Source organism: Pygocentrus nattereri, chromosome 6 (genome assembly GCF_015220715.1).
Source record: "Pygocentrus nattereri isolate fPygNat1 chromosome 6, fPygNat1.pri, whole genome shotgun sequence".
In the NCBI taxonomy this organism is placed as follows: Eukaryota; Metazoa; Chordata; class Actinopteri; order Characiformes; family Serrasalmidae; genus Pygocentrus; species Pygocentrus nattereri.
Genome location: NC_051216.1, coordinates 43,327,775 through 43,345,405, shown reverse-complemented (window position 1 = coordinate 43,345,405; position 17,631 = coordinate 43,327,775). Strand labels below are relative to the sequence as shown.

The 17,631-nt window shown below is 40.5% G+C and overlaps 1 protein-coding gene across 3 annotated transcripts in view; it reads left to right on the top strand.

Annotated features, from left to right (window-relative positions):
• The window catches only part of mcf2lb (mcf.2 cell line derived transforming sequence-like b), a 45,851-nt gene extending 32,954 nt beyond the window's left edge, over positions 1-12,897 (top strand). For 2 of the 3 annotated variants that reach the window (XM_017702995.2, XM_017702997.2), the window contains 14 exons: positions 170-239; positions 353-445; positions 1,058-1,150; positions 1,961-2,086; positions 3,190-3,411; positions 4,251-4,343; positions 5,332-5,410; positions 5,862-5,919; positions 6,499-6,611; positions 7,275-7,340; positions 8,852-8,926; positions 10,850-10,959; positions 11,698-11,785; positions 12,460-12,897. In XM_017702995.2, the coding sequence (XP_017558484.1) occupies positions 170-239; positions 353-445; positions 1,058-1,150; positions 1,961-2,086; positions 3,190-3,411; positions 4,251-4,343; positions 5,332-5,410; positions 5,862-5,919; positions 6,499-6,611; positions 7,275-7,340; positions 8,852-8,926; positions 10,850-10,959; positions 11,698-11,775 (1,276 nt within the window). In that variant the 3' untranslated portion in view covers positions 11,776-11,785; positions 12,460-12,897. The remainder of the gene's footprint in view (positions 1-169; positions 240-352; positions 446-1,057; positions 1,151-1,960; positions 2,087-3,189; positions 3,412-4,250; positions 4,344-5,331; positions 5,411-5,861; positions 5,920-6,498; positions 6,612-7,274; positions 7,341-8,851; positions 8,927-10,849; positions 10,960-11,697; positions 11,786-12,459) is intronic. The other variant, XM_017702998.2, reaches the window with a different exon arrangement.
• The last annotated feature ends 4,734 nt before the right edge of the window (positions 12,898-17,631 follow it).

Sequence of the window (17,631 nt, the reverse complement as noted above, 5' to 3'; positions counted from 1 at the left end):
CGTTGAGCAGAAAATTTGATTTGTGTTCTATCATCTTGCCTCTTCACTGTTCCTCACGCAGTTTTCCATCGGGCTCTGTCTGCTGCCCACAGCGCCCACTAGTGAATTTATTAAAGAACCCCTAATATAAATACACACTAGTATCCGTCTGTCTTTCTTTCTCTTCCAGGACATTTCTGAGAGAGTTGGAGACTTACACAGATTGCCCCGAGCTTGTGGGTCGCTGTTTTTTGGAGAGGGTGAGTGGTCATGAGTGATAAGTTCAGATGGAGTAAAGCTGTTACCAGTAAGGCCAGCTGGTTGGTGATCTGGAAGTTTGGTAATGCCGTTCTGCTGTTCTCTTTTTTTGTAGATGGGAGACCTGCAGATTTATGAGAAATACTGCCACAATAAACCCCGATCTGAGAGCCTCTGGAGACAGTGCTCAGACTGTGCTTTCTTCCAGGTAATACACACAAAGTATGGCAAAAATATCACAATAGTATATAATATGTATCACTGTTTTTAAATCTTGTTTGCCAGACAAGTTAGAACTGAGAGCACACCAGCAAAAAGAAGTTATTCCACATTTGAAAAAGACTAAGATAAACTGAGTACAATGATTTAGGTACAACTACTAGAGGTTAAAGTAAATTGATATGGGGTTTGTATTTGGCGGAACCACGTAAGCGATGGCTCCATCATCAGGAGATGATGAGTGATGCTACATTCATCCTTGGTCAGGAGTCCTGGAGAGCACAACTGGCCTCACTTTCTCTGGGTGGGTAGGATGACACCCATCCCCACCCCCTTCCATCACCCAGTACAAAGCTAGTCAGTCACTTATTAGGCATTAGGCACAATTTGAAAAGATGTGATTGCGCTTCACAGGTCTCAGAGGAAGCCTGTGATAGTCTTCGCCCTCCTAGTGCTGGTGGTATTGTGTGACTTGGTGGAATTGGGTTCAACTAAATTTGGGGAGCAAATTGGGAAAAAAAGGAATAGTTATAAGTGAAAATAAGTTATATTCTTATAAGTGTGTGTGTGTGTGTGTGTGTGTGTGTGTGCGCGCTAATAGGAATGTCAGAAGAAACTGGAGCACAAGCTGGGGTTGGATTCTTACCTGCTGAAGCCTGTTCAGAGAATTACTAAGTACCAACTCCTACTGAAGGTACCTTAATATGTGTGTCTGTGTTCATTTCTTTATTCATATTCCTTAATAATGATTTTAGGAGAAACGCTGGATGAGCAGATGTCTCCAAGTGGTTGGACATATAGTTTACTTACATACTTAAAATACATGTGCGACATATTGTTATTACACATCGCTGCTATTGGAACAAAACTGTTTATCTGCATTTTTGTTGTTTTCCAGTTTACATGTTTTGAAAATGCCTGTTGGCCTTTATATTGCCTGTAAATTTCATGATGAATGAAAAGTAATGGACCAAAATGTCTTGCAAAGATGTTTGGTTTTATTGACTTACATTAAAAGTAAAGTACGTTTTTCCTTCTCCTGTAAAGTTACTGTTCTGGAGAGGTTCCGACAACAGCGATATACATACATACATACATACATACATACATACATACATACATACATACATACATACATATTGTTGGTGTCGGAACATAACCATGCACCTCCAAAATAGTAACTTTATAGGAAAAGGGAGAACCCTTCTTAATGCGTAACAGAAGTTAATGTAACAAGATTGTTTTCCAAGTAATTTAATTTTCTGTTGGTTTGTACATCATAGAAATTTTAACACTTGTCAAAGGCAAAAGGCCTAAACTGGACAGCGGCAATATACATATATATATAATACATATGATACATATTGTTCTTACATTTACCATCATCTAACCAATGTTGTTCAGTCTCACCTTATGGAAAAATTTGATAAATATGTACAAAGCTATACAGATATGAGCTTTTGGAGTTTATTGCATTAAAGTTCTGAGTGTGTGTCTGTTCTAGGAGCTGATTAAGTACAGTAAAGGCCGTGAAGGTTCGGTGGAGCTGCAGGCAGCTCTGTCCTCCTTGCTGGGCATTCTGAAGGCTGTAAATGACTCAATGCACCTCATCGCCATCACAGGATATGAGGTGAGAGACACACACTGTGCAGTGCGATGCATAAAGAGAAATGAATCCTGTCCGAATGCAAAAGGATCACGTCCACCATATGCTTTGCCAGTGGATGGTTGCGGGGAGAGCTGTTTCACGTCAACTTAAAGGCACAAACACCTGCCCCACAACAAGGTGGAGGGCAAATGATGTAGCAGAAATTTTGGGGAGGCTTCTGGGGTAGCCAGTCAGATTTCAGGGGAAGGTCCTGGCCACCCCTTTAAAACCATGCATGTATTGAAATTTGTGACTGCAGCCATGCACGCATTCATGAGCTCCTGCTGGTGTGGGTTTCCTTTCTTTCAATAATGTGCACAAAGTGCCCTGAGTGCCAATAGTGCCACCTTGTGGAGACTCTGAATTGTGAAGAAAATGAATAAACTGTTTATTTCACCAAACTAATGTTTAAGTTCAAAACTTTGTACAGTTGAAATTGTTCCACATTTTGGGATCAACACATTTTAGAAGTGTTATGATGGAAGTGCTGCACTATTTTAATTTGGGTTACAATACTTGCAAGTTTTGTAGCACCAGCGCTACCTGCTCAAAAGGTTTACCTACAGCCCTGCAGTGATATTTTCATCTAGTGGGTGAAACACGGTTACTGATCGAGAGATACGAGGGGAGAAGAGATGTAGGCTAGTGCACAGTTTCACAAATTTAAGGTTTCGTTCCAAAACGCATTTTCTTTTTTTTTCTTTTCATGATGGACTATTTGGCAGTGGGCTTTCAAATAATCACTGCTTTATTATGATTAATACCACCTTTTTTAGAAAAATAAAAAATGTACACTTGTACAACATTTTGAAATGAAACATATATATATATATATATATATATATATATATATATATATATATATATATATATATATATATATATATGACATTTATTTATTTATTTTTTATTGCTTGATAATATTGACACAATATGAAGAGTCTTGATGGGAAACTATTAAAACAAGAGTTTTTAATCTAAATTCTGCTTTCCATTTCTCAAAACAATAGAATGTGCCACAAACTGATTCCTCTGCCCATTCCAACCAAGTCCAAGTCTGATTTAGATCTTTGACCCCTGGTCAGGGTAACCTGGGTGACCTGGGCCGGCTGCTGATGCAGGGCTCGTTCAGCGTGTGGGCGGAGCACAAGCGTGGCCATGTGAAGATGATGGAGTTGGCGCGCTTCAAGCCCATGCAGAGGCACCTGTTCCTGCACGAGAAAGCTCTGCTCTTCTGCAAGCGGCGCGAGGAGAGCGGCGAGGGCTACGAGAAAGCGCCGTCCTACAGTTTCAAACAGGAGCTGAGTGTGAGTGCGCGCCCATACCTTTCTGAAATTTGCAATTGGTCAATTTTGTTCGTTCTGTACCTGATTTTCATAAGCTAGTTATGTTTTCTTAAGCTTGTTGCTGCCTTTGAGATTTGGTAAAGCCTATTTATTGCTGGCAAAGATACTGAGACTACAGTTGTCATAGTAAACATGCCCTTACTGATTTTCTCTCATTTACTTTTCATTTTGGTCTCTGTATTTGAAAACAGCCAGAACATTAAAGCTACCTTGTTTCTACACTCATTGTCCATTTGATCAGCTCCACTTACTGTATAGCTTTGTAGTTCTCCAGTTACAGACTGTAGTCCATCTGTTTCTCTGATACTCTGTTACCCTGTTCTTCAGTGGTCAGGACCCCCATGGACCCTCACAGAGCAGCTGCTTGGTGGATCATTCTCAGCACTGCAGTAACACTGACGTGGTGGTGGTGTATAGTGTGTGTTGTGGTGGTACGAGGGGATCAGACACAGCAGTGCTACAGGAGTTTTTAAACACTGTGTCCACTAACTGTCCACTGTAGATGTAATCCCTGCTTTGTGGTGGTCCTGATTATTGAAGAACAGGGTAAAAGGGGGCTAACAAAGTATCAGAGAAACAGATTGACTACAGTCTGTAACTGTAGAACTACAAAGTGCACATGTATGGTCAAACAGTTGGATAGTTGTTGCGGGTATTGTTGATGTGTAACTACACAGTCATTAGAGACACTGAGTATAAAGTGAGACCCAGATAAATTCACTGGAGGTGCTTCACTTTCGAAACTGGGTAAATCGTCCAGAATGTAGAGGACAGTTCTTAACTTTTCTTTCCTCTGTTAGATGAGTGCTATTGGAATTACTGAACATGCCAAAGGAGACAATAAGAAGTTTGAAATCTGGTCCAGCTCCAGGGATGAGGTGTACACTGTGCAGGTGTGTGTATATGTGTGTATATTTACATGCTGCATATTTCTTCTGCTTAATGTGTCTATATTAAATGGCCACCAAACAAATTTCCCCAGAAAAGTCTAGGACCTGACTAATACTAACATTTTGTGGCTGATACCAAGGTTAAGAATTCTGATAACCAGTCAGCCAGTATAATTTTATATTTATAGCTATATATAATTGTATACTCTGGTAGTTCTAAAGCTGCACTATGTAAGTTTTGCTGCACTTTGGAGACCTCTGTGGTGGAAATGTGCAATTTCCATTACACGATCTCATTCACTTCCCTTGTTTGAGATGCTGCTGCCACTAATCTGTGCTAAATTTTTTTTTTCTGGCACAGATGGGAGGAAAGCAGCCATAGGTTAAAGCACAGCTAAGCAAGTCTGTGTTATTGTTTATATTTTTTAGCCTAGCTATACTAGGACATCAGCACATACTGAGCCATACTGGACATTAAACGCTGTTGCTCCCAAAGTGGTTTGACTTTTGTTGAAAGGACAAAAATGGCTCTTAACATTTGAGTTATGATTCCTGATCGTTAACTCGGCTTTAATGCAGAGCCGGTCAGATTTCTCGCTCATCCATATGTGTTTATGTGCCGCCACAGACTGTCCGGACGCTACACTTCCGCAGTTCCAAGTTCCGCTTTTTACGTTCCGTCAACATTACGGTATAAATGAAATATTTAGGAAATGGATTTTTGACATTTGTGAAACGATTCAGAATCGTTCACGTCCGCATCGCGATGCATCTAAGAATCGAGTTTTTCCCGCACCCCCTATTTTGTTATAACATGATATTCCCATGTTAAAAGGGTACGCAGGTCTATTTGAGATTACTCAACAGTTTGACGGAGTTTCAGGCTAGTTTGTGATGATTTAGGAAGCCGGTCTGTGGTGGTAAGATCATTTTTGGCGTAACGATCGCTTTAGGCCAAGCTTTTATTACTGTTTATACTTATTTTACGCAGGCAGCGTCAGAAGAGATTAAAACTATCTGGGTGAGAGAAATCCGAAAACTTCTAACTGGACAGCTGGAGGCCTGCAGAGGTAAAAGGGAAGCGACTACATGGGTTATTTAGATAAGAAGGGTTGGGCTCACTTTATCTGGATAGTCCACTATTGTCCCTAAAAGATTATCAACAGATGTTCACATTGTTAAACTATCTGTTTAAACTCAATTGGTTCTAAACAGTGGTGGGGTTAGGGTTGGGATCAGGACCAGTGATAGGGTTGGGTTTAGGTTTTGGGTTGAGGTTATAGTTAGGATTAGAGCAGGTTTAGAGTTAAAGTAAATGGTCAATTTAGTAGCTGTTTACTTGAATGTAACCTGAAAATAAATGGTATCTAAAGTGGACGATCCAAATAAACTGTTACCGAAGGGTTTGTTAGTAATACTCTTACTAATTTGGCTGGAATCAAATGTTCATGAAGGATCCATGTAATGCACCAGTATGTGGTCAAATGAAAAGCCAAGTAAGTGCATTAATTTGTTTTACAGAAGCCAGCCAGCAGAGGGCTACTGACCAGTTAACCTCAGAGAACAATTCACTTGACAGGTGAACCTGTACGCACACACACACACACACACACACACACACGTCCAATACCATTCATTCTTTTTACCCCTACCCCTTGTTTTCAAGTGTCACCATAACCCCCTTGGAACTGAATTAAAAAGGGTAGTGGTTGAAATCTTCTCCTATGAAATGGGACCCTCAAAGAAAAAGAACATTACCTCATTAACAGCTACTAGCTCTGCTCTGTAGGCGACCCGGCCCGACAGTGATAGCAGAGTAGGGTAAATTTCAGCTCCTCACTGCTAGACTTGATTACACTTAGGGTAACATATGCCTTCAAAGAGGGGGCAATTATTTATCACCACCCACCACTTCTTTGGTGATACGAAGCTGAAGTCAGATGTTCTAATTTGAATTTTTAAATGGTGCAGTTACACTCTGGTGCTTCAGGCTTCAAGGTGGAATGGAAACGTTAGCTAGCTAGCTACCGAGACATTAGCATCTTTTGAAGAAAACAACCATAATACATTTTTGTCCTGGAAATGCATGAAAACAAGTACACACACAATGAAACAAACACAGTAGCAATATACGGAACTAATTAATTAACATTCACAGACTCATTAGGGAGGGGCAGAGCTGTATGAGGAACACAGAGATGGAGAAGAAAGAAGATGAAGGCAGCAATGGGCTAGGCAGCCCAGATGGCAGGAAAGCAGAGAAAGCAATGGGTGGGTACCAAGATGTTTAACCTCCTTCCTTCATTGAATGTGGTTACATGCACTCAATAAATCACATCATCGAATTTCTGCAGTTGTGATTATTCAAAGAGTCATGTAAACAGCATACTTCGATTTCTTAGATCAGAGTAAGGTCTAGAGGTCTGATTAAGAAATCTGATAAAGTAAGGATTTTAGCTCAGTAGTCAGATTTCCACGCGTGTGTACTCTTACTCAGATTTCTCAGTCTGCACGTCTGAGAAAACAGACTGCGGTACCAGAAATAAGCAAGCAGCGCTGCCACAAGACACAGCAAAACACTCAGAGTGACGCTGAAACCAGGATTTAAATATTCTTTATCTTCTAGATGCTGTATGTTCATATTTTCAGGTAAAGTGGCTCGATGTAAAAAAAGCCATGACTAAAGTTTGAGTTTTGTTACGTCACGTCGCATCTCCTCCTGTGAGTTTATCGGCTGGGCTGAAAAGCAGAGATCCGATTACTGTCTGACTCATAGACTTTCCAGTTATCTGATTACTCAAGTGCATGTAAACGTGTTGATTGGATTACTGACAAAATCAGATTTTCTGCAGTTATGGGATTATTAAGTGCATGTAAAGACACTGAGTGTTGAAATGATCCTGATTTATTTGACTTCTTTATTGTGCACCACAGGTACCTTCCTCAGCAATGAGACCAAAGCCAAGCGGCAAGAGATCAAAAGTGACCCAACTCCATTAGGTATCATATCCAAACCTGCACACAATGACTTCTCTTACTAACAGCGTCTGATCTATTGCAAATGGACTGTTTGCCATCAGAGCTCTGCTTACGAATGAGGTGGTTACTGGTGTTCAGGCCCAAATAGCCTTAGGAAAATCATACGTGGTGGCCCCCCCATCCACCCCAGTCCTATTATTTTGTATGCCAAAAGGAAAAATGACGTAAGTAAAAAGTCGTCCTAACCAAGAAAGTATGTGGCTGGTGTTTTGAAGTTTAGACAGTTTTACTCACCCCAAATGTAGTTATTCAGCCAAGATATTGCTGGCATCCGAAGTTCACTTCTTTAGCTTTGCACTGGAGCTACAAGACTAATGTAGCTAACAAGTTAAGCTTATTATCATCATCATCATCATCATCATCATCTGCTTAAGCCAGGCACTACAGGTGATTAAGTTTTTTTGTTTTTTTTTATTACAGTAAAATCACAATCTTCGCCAGTTCATTACTAATATTCTTAGTGTGGTTGTATTTGAATATTTCCAAAAAAAGGGCTCTATGATATGCAAATGAGACATTATCTAATTAAATATGCATGAAGACACTCCAGGGAAAGGATTTTACAGAACAGATTGTCAATTCTAATTGCTTTATGGTCAAGAAAACAATATGCTCTATTATTATACAATATTAAGGTAATTTATAATAGAATAAATCCAGGTATATATTAAGAACTTATTTGGTAATATCCTTCAGAATAGGTTTTAAAAAAGTCATTCCAAATTTCATTAAAGGTAAGTAATCTAGATTTTGAGATTTTTGATTCTGAATGTGGAGAAAAGCTAATTGAGGAAAGCGACTTCAGTGAGATCTCAGAAAACAAGCGCCGTTGGTGAAAATGTCACTGGGATGAAACAAAAAACAGACAAATTAGGATATTCTAATTAGAATCTACTGTAAATAAGCTAAGACATGACCAAACTCATCATTTCTGCCAGTAGTGTCTTGCCTTCAGTCATCGCATATTTGCCTCAAACTACATCGAGTTGTTAAGTAATCTCAAATAGACTCGGTATATCGCTGTTTTTAACAGGATTCGAAAGGATCTGTTGCTCTTTACATTGTATGTAAATTTCATGATGAATGGATCTAAAGAAACGGCCCAAAATGACTTGGAAAAAGTTCTGGTTCCATTGACTTACATTAAAAGTAAGGCATGTTTTTTCCTTCTCCTCCTGTAAAGTTGCCATTTTGGAGATACAAGGTTTTATCCTGGCAACAGCGATATGCTTTCTGAGGCTTTATGACATACTGTTAAGTATAAAATGGACTAAATAACATTGCATAGCTAAAAACAGGAGCAGAAGCCTGAAAAAGTCTGAATTTCGTCCATAATTTCCTCAGTTCTATAGATAACATTATATGTTATACAGTAGCATTGCTTGTCTTGTTTGATCGTATGAGGACCTGAAAGACAGCTTGTGTGCTACGATAAGTCATGATGGCACTCTGATTGGTCGTTCTCCTGTCAGAAACAGGGACACACCCCCATTTGGGCGGAGTCAGGCGGTTAAGCACATCCAGCCTGTTTCAGAATCGTAGGAGAGGTACTCGTACAAATCGACGAAAAGTCACTCTCGCACACACATGCACGCTTGTACATTTCGGATGGTATTGGGGTAGCATGTGCTTGTAGGTCTGTATGTAGCGTGTGGGTCCTTTTCTCCACTCTGAGGTCCTCACTGACTCAGCATGCTACAACTATTAGCATGCTGTGTGTGTTACACTGGTTACCTGGCACACGGTCACTGTTACGTCTCCTGTCTCTGACTGTTACAGTGAGGGTTTGGGGTTAAATTGGGATTGAATAAAGGGCCGTGTCTAATGCGGTATATGAAGTTCTCTAATGTGTTATATGCTCGTGTGATATGAAGTTCTCAGCACTGAAAACATTGAAATGATTGTACACTATATGAACAAAAGTATGAAGACACCCATCCTAATTATTGAGTTCAGGTATTTCAGCCACACTCATTGCCAACAGGTGGATAAAATCAAGCACATAGCCATGCAGTCTCCATAGACAAACAGTAGCAGTTGAATAGGCTGTACTGAAGAGCTCAGTGACTTTAAATGTGCTGCTGTCATAGGATGTCACCTTTGCTGTAGACACTGCAAACTCATAGAACAGGTCGAAGTATTAATAGAGCAAAACAGAGCCGTTGTCCGAGCTAAGGTCACAAAAGGTACAGATCCAACACAACAAAGGCATCCAAAATAGGGGCAAGGCAAAAAACAAAAGTCAGCAAACCAATATGAAAGTCCAGCGCAAAGATAAATGCTCGGTAAGGTTCAGCAGTACAATACTTCGCATTGTAGCTGTGCTATGTCTGGGCTTAAATAGCCCAACCTTAGTCCCGTCTAATCTAATGCAGGTGCAAGTCCTCAATAATCAGGAGACTTCAATCTCTGCCAGGAGTGGGGAGTATGAAGTCACATGAGACTCCAAAGGACTCTGGGAATTGGAGTCCCTGTCTTGTGAGTCTGGATCCGAGCGCATGACAAATTCCTACAGACACACTCCACTAGGGGCAGTCTTGGGCTGGAGGTTGGGGAACCAGCCCTGTGACCAGAAGGTCGCCGGTTCGATCCCCTTGGCTGACAGTCCATGACTGAAGTGCCCTTAAGCAAGGCACCTAAACCCCAATTGCTCCCCGGGTGCTGTGGATACGGCTGCCCACTTCTCCGGGAAAGCGTCTGGAAAGCCTTCTCAGAATAGTGGAGGCTGTAACTGCTGGTCTGAACGGGGTGCGGTGGGACAACTACATATTAATGCCAGTGGCTTTGGAATGGGATGTCCAACAAAATCATATAGGTGTGCTGGTAAGGTGTCTACATACTTTTGGCCACATTGTGTATCTGGATATCAAGTTTAAACAGCCATAAAGATTAAAATTGTAACTGTAAACAGGCAGAACAAATGGAGGAGGAGTTTACAAATCAAGGTTTAAAAGGCATAATTTATCACATCAAATAGTTAAAAGGATTTCTTGAAGATCGTATTAAAACAATTAATTTCAAGTTAGCCCAGCTAAAACTAAAGTGGCCCAGTTTAACCCCTGTTATTAAATGTTCTCTCCACCTGTCGACTGTACCATCGTGCTTTCCTCTCTTCCACACTACACACTTAGAAAGATGGTTCTTTAAGAGTTCTTCAGTGAAGACAATGGTTCTGTTAGAACTTATGGTTCCAATACAGAAAATGTCATGCTTAAATGGTTCTTTGCATGGTGAAAATCATTCTTCAGATTGACGGCGAATGCGTTGCATATGGTTCTATGTAGAACCTTTTTGAAAATGGTTCTATATAGCACCAGAAGGGTTGTTCTACTGTTAGAAGCTACAATGTATTCATCAATCTGAAGAACCATTTAACCACTGCTTTTACTAAAGAGGCCTTGAAGAGCTCTTAAAGGAGTGTAGACCATCACATTCTCTAATGATGCTCCTACTATTGTCCCTTTTCTCAGGATGGAATAAAGGCTCTCTCTCACTGGACGCCTCTGTGGAGCAAGATGGCTATTTCAGCGCCGAGGATCACGTGACTTCTGACCCTGAAGAGGAACGAGAAAAGAAACCGGTGCGACCACGTTACCACGTCATTTCGCGTGTGTGTGTTAACGGACAATGGAACGTATTTTGGTATTAAGGTTCCAGTCCGCGCCATTAAAGGAATAGTTTGGCAGAAAAATCTAATTTATGATTATTTTAGTTACCCCAAGATCAGCCAAAGCATGTTTAATGTCCACATTTTTCTAGAATAGGTTATGTTTAGAACTAGAACAGGTTTAGAATAGGAACTCCCATGCTAACAATGCTAACAAATACTGGAGGATCAATAGTCACCCAAATCATTTCCACAAATAAATGCCAAAATGTCAAATATTTGCTTCACATTACATCAAGAAGCTATTTTAACTTCAAACTATGGTATAGATAACACACACACACACTTCCACTTACCTGTACTAGTCCATCTCCAAACTCTAGGATGCTACACCATCCAGGTTACATCAAAAAAGGACAATGTTGGCAAAATACAGTCATTTCATGGGCGTTGTTAATGTTTAGCATTGTTGGGCATACTTTGTACACTGTGTGCCCACAAAATGAACTTACTCAGGGCTTTAAACTACTTTTTATAAGACTATTACCTTTATTAAAGGAGCCCGTTTCCTCTCTTTCAATGATGCTCACAAGACCTACTTGGCCTAATTAAATATACCAAAATATTTAATGATAATTTCAAATGGACATACATATGTGAGATACAGTAGACCTAGATTGTGCACAGGTTACTGAAACTCTTCTCTCTCAGGCTGTAGAAGGAGCCGAGTTAATGAGGACCGATGAAGAACCCAAACAGCCTGCAGAATCTGAAGATGGACACCACTGAGAAGAACTTGGTACCTGTAAAATCATATATATATTATCAGGAGGTAGACCCCACAACACAGAAGGTGTTTTGAGTTGAAACTGTACAGATGCCATGCATTTCATTTTTTATTTGGATCATTCACATCACGTGCATCATAACCCGTCAAGAGACGACAACATGCACAAATAACTTGCACATCAACCTGCTAATGCTCCATCCAGCCAGCATCTCTGAGCAGTCAGAAGAAAGTGAGTCAGAGGGAAGCTGTCACATGATGTGATCTTAAGAGAAAACTGACCATAAATGACTGAATTGGACTTTATTTGATTTGACATTCAGGTGTTGACCTTCTAAGATGTTAATATTCCTACTAGGCTACTTCAGTAGGAATGTTCAGTAGTACAGGGCACTGAAACATAACACAATTAGATATTGTGATGTTTTGGACCTGCTTGAGGAAACTATCTGACTGGACTGTATTGAATTTTAATTAAAGACCCCTGGTCTAGACCTTTCCAGGATGCTGCTTTTATATGCAAGCATGATTTGAGCATTTCACAACGTGGCCTTCAGGTTTTGTGGTATTGGTTTTGTACATTGTTTTAGGCAGTTGCAGTTAAACAGACCTGAAATCTGAAGGTACTGCTGCCCCCTTTGGTGTCCCTACATGTTCATGACCTTTATATTTATCTTATTTTACAGAATACCGTGATCCCAAGAGCCTCTATCGAGAACACAAAGGAACTGCACCGGTCTTGGATAAGCACCTGTCATTTATACCTTTGTCCTCCCTCACTGGTCAAACAGCACAAAATGTGACCCATTTCATCCAGCAGCCTGAGCCAAAACTTGTACTCACTTTGCTGTAATACAAGGTTCATATCCCTTTAACTGGTGTGCAACTTTATAGTGGTTAAGTCTAAAGCTCTTCGTAGTGAACACCTGTCCATGTTCCGTTTGCATGAGTACGGTCTTAACCTCTGTGTGAAATTAGCATATCATATATGCAGATATTACTGTAATGGCTGTGACTGCACTGGTTCACTGTGTGTAAAGTCTGTTATTGTCTACAGCTGTTGTATCTTGTTCATATGTGTCTTTAAAGTATACATAAAATCCAAAAGCTGAAGTCGTTCTTTACTTTGGTAACTTGCAGGTTTCTTTCTGAAAGCTTTTTTTCAATTAAACCAGTCCACCAATGCCATTGACTTTAAAAGCCGTTGCCTTTTCCAGGGCCTTGCAAATGAAAAAAGACATGACGATGGGATGAAATGACATAACAGATTCAATCCTCCCAAGTCTTTTAAGAAAATGATGACTAAATTATTACAATGATTTGAACAGCTTTAGTTGAAAGGCAAAAACAGTCAAGTACCATTAATAAGTTCTACATTATATGAAATACAACCCCAATTCCAATGAAGTTGGGACGTTGTGTAGAACAGAAATAAAAACTGAATACGATGATTTGCAAATCCTTTTAAACCTATTAATATGGAATACACTACAAAGACAAGATACTTAATGTTCAAACGGATAAACTTTGGTTTTTGCAAATATTCACTCATTTTGAATTTGATGTCTGCAACATGTTCCAAAGAAGTTGGGACAGTGGCAACAAAAGACTGGGAAAGTTGAGGAACGCTCAAAAAAAAGAAAAAAAAACAAAACATCTTTTTGGAACATTCCATAGGTGAACAGGTTAATTGGAAACAGGTGAGTGTCATGATCGGGTATAAAGGGAGCATCCCTGAAAGGCTCAGTCGTTCACAAGCAGGGATGGGGTGAGGTTCACCACTTTGTGAACAACTGCGTGAGGAAATAGTCCAACAGTTTAAGAACGTTTCTCAATGTGCAGTTGCAAGGAATTTAGGGATTTCATCATCTACAGTCCATAATATCATCAAAACATTCAGAGAATCTGGAGAAATCTCTGCAAGTAAGCAGCAAGGCAGAAAACCAACACTGAATGGCCGTGACCTTCGATCCCTCACTGCATTAAAAACCGACATCATTCTGTAACGGATATTCCCACATGGGCTCAGGAACACTTCAGAAAACCACTGTCAGTGAACTCAGTTCGTTGCTCCATCTACAAGTGCAAGTTAAAACTCTGCCATGCAAAGCGAAGCCACATATCAACACCACCCAGAAACGCCGCCGGCTTCTCTGGGCCGAGCTCATCTGAGATGGACTGACGCAAAGTGGAAAAGTGTCCTGTGGTCTGACGAGTCCACATTTCAAACTGTTTTTGGAAATCATGGACGTCGTGTCCTCCGGGCCAAAGAGGAAAAGGACTGTCCGGATTGTTTTCAGCACAAAGTTCAAAGGCCAGCATCTCTGAAGGTGTGGGGGTGTGTTAGTGCTCATGGCAAGGGTAACCTGCACATCTGTGAAGGCACCATTAATGCTGAAAGGTACATACAGGTTTTGGAGCAACATCTGCTGCCATCCAAGCAACGTCTTTTTCAGGGACGTCCTGCTTATTTCAGCAAGACAGTGTCAAGCCACATTCTGCACGTGTTACAACAGCGTGGCTTCATAGTAAAAGAGTGCAGGTACTAGACTGGCCTGCCTGCAGTCCAGACCGTCTCCCATTGAAAATGTGTGGCGCATTATGAAGCACAAAATATGACAACGGAGACCCCGGACTGTTGAGCAACTGAAGCTGTACATCAAGCAAGAATGGGAAAAAATTCCAACTACAAAGCTTCAACAATTAGTGTCCTCAGTTCCCAAACGCTTATTGAGTGTTGTTAAAAGGAAAGGTGATGTAACTCAGTGGTAAACACGCCCCTGTCCCAACTTCTTTGGAACGTGTTGCAGGCATCAAATTCAAAATTAGTGAATATTTACAAAAAACAATAAAGTTTATCATTAAATATATTGTCTTTGTAGTGTATTCAATTGAATATACGTTGAAAAGGAAATCATCGTACTCTGTTTTTATTTATGTTTTACACAACGTCCCAACTTCATTGGAATTGGGGAAATAAGAAAAAGGGCTCAAAAACTAAATATCATGTCCTTTTTTAGTATCTAATGTGTCTAACTTCCTTATAGTGTTCATTGTTTTCACGAGAATCTTCAGGGAAAGAGAGAACGCATTTGTTTATGTGAGGCGATGCAGCTCTGTACAGCGACAGAAGACCTTCATACTCCACCAGCAGTCTGATCAGATCAGTAGCCACGTTTCCATGCAGCTTCAATCCATTAATAATCTGAGTAATAGCTCAATTGGAAAGTCCATGTATACACCTCAATAATAGAACTGACTGGTTTGAGTCCATTCCGAATGCAGTTTCCATCTGGTTGAATGAGGCATATAATCCTGTAAATAATCCATTAAATAGAGAATAAATATCTATGTAAATTCTTGAATCGGATTACATTCCTGTTTGGAATGTTTGATTATATTTTGCACATGCACATTTGTGTGATCAGTGTTCAGTGTGGTGGGAGCCAGAAACTGGTCTGCAGGAGACAAAGCTTATCCTTTAAACTTGTTGGTATAGTGTAGTGGGTAACACCTCTGCCTTCTATGCTGTAGACTGGGGTTCAAGTCCCCGTTTGGACAAGCACCCTACACTATACCAATAAGAGTCCTTGGGCAAGACTCCTAACACCACCTTTGCCTACCTGTGCAAAATGATCAAATTGTAAGAGCATCAGCCAAATGTCATAAATGTAAACTTTAGTACATGTGAAGAACGTTTTCCTGAGTCCATCATCATTTTCAAGCATCATTTTCCACAGTAACACTGCTGCTAGTACTTTTAAGAACATTTTGTTACGGAATGGCGGTGAGGTGGATCCAAGTGCAAAGACGAAAACCTGTGAGGGTGTCAAATTTATTGAGGTAATGGGACATGAATTTGGCACGCTGGGATTGAGGTGGCCCAGAGCCAAACGCAAACCACCGAGGTACTGATCAGCAGTCTGCGCCACTGAGAAGCACAGACACCAACGGGTAGAACACCTCAAGGAAAAGGGAATGAAGAGGCGGGAAAAACGGTAAACAAAGGAAACGCCGAAAGCCGCGTGCTCAAACAAAGGCTGAACTAGAAACGTCAAATAAAAGATAAGAAAATAAAAGACGCTTCCACTGTAGTTATGAAGGGAAGGCAAACTTCATGTTTCACTTGTTTGCTCTTGGAGGTGCAGTTTGTAGCTCAAGCCTTCTTGTGTCTCTTTTTTGAGTAATTTTGGGGCAATTACTGTTTTTTCCAGTCCTTTTCTTTGTTTAAATGACCACCTGGTCTGCGTACCGTACCAGTCACCCCTCTACAAAAGTGTGACAAAGGCCTCCTGTTTGCCACGGCCTTAAGTAGAGGAGTCCACAGGTGTGTCAGGTTGGGCCTACTCAGCCCAAGGGCTTCTGGGAATTGGAGTTCCCTGAAGTTATGCCTCTGCTGGCAGCCGATGGCGCAGGCTGGACCCTTACACATTTACCCCCAAAACTGTAACAAAAACAGCTTATATTTTATACCAGTAAACCACAGGGTTTGACACTGAAGTAGCTGACCTGCACTCGCAATACAACATCCACAACAAATTTTATGTTCAACAAGCAGCCACCATTTTATTCTAAAACGATTTTACTCTCCCTCAGGCTGGCGTCGAGTTGTGGAAAAGCTGAGATCTCGGCAGGTTCATGTTTAGCTGCTGATAAAAATGCCGTTTTCTTTAGTTCTTTTGAAAATGAAAGACTGTTCCTCCTGCATGCTTCTAACGTTCTCCTGTTTTGATGAGTGTATCTTTTAAATTTGACGGCGCTTCTTTGTAATTTGAGCTGATTCGCTCATACTTGATTTTTTTTTAACTCTGTACTGTTATTAAAAATTGGTGAATTAGAAGTATTTCTTTAAAAATGAACTCAAGAGGAACCCACACTGTGATTTACAGGGAAAAATACAGTACCGCAATAAGAAACGTGAGGCTACTGCGATTTTATCACGGGGAAGAGTATTCTTGGGTATGCCGCGAAGTGGCGGCCAACATAAAATATGATGAAAAACACGATTTCTCAGAAAATAATGTATGAATAATTATCGACGTGAACAAGTATTCCGCTAAGACATGTAGTTCCTTTAGCATGTGGCTAAACCATGCAACCATGGACTAAATGAGGAGAACATTCGGCCACCTGAACGATTATTTCATGAACTTTTTGTTGTATAACAACGAACATATAACACAGCACTGTTTAATGCAAAACCTTTCACTTCATAAGAAGTTTTTGGTCATGGAATTAACAACCCAGAGTCTTACTGAGCAACAGTCCAAGGGCGCCCTTTTCTCACACTGGGGCTGAATTTCTGGCTCCATGCTCCCTACATAGGACATTCTATGTAGGAATTTAAATACTGGACCCCAACGGTCTATAATACAGCTAAGAGATGGTCATTTGAGATTCAGTCATATCCATACTGAATAAACGCCGCACTATTTGGCTGCAGAGGCTAGAATTATTAAACTTTCATAGCAAGCACACTATTTAGGATTCAGCCTGAATTTGGTGCCACTTCTGACTGAAGCATGCACAGCTGTGTGTAAGCCACTCAAGTGACATTTAGACTTTGATACGGCTGTTTTACAGTGAATCATATTACAGGTACTTTAATTCATGCCTGTGATATTAATGATGGAGCTCTTCAGGCTCCTGGCTCTTTTAGCTTCTTATCTAGCTGACCAGCCTGGTTCTAATTAAGAAAGTAAGCTGCAAGCCCCTCAGTTTAAACAGAACCAGGTTCTAACTTCATCAGTAGACTCGGTGCTGCATGTAAGTAGAATTAGAGTCCAACAGTTTTTCGTACTGTGGTGCAGTGATACAGAATGCAGTTGTGAGGTGATCATGGGTGTGTGTATACTGTG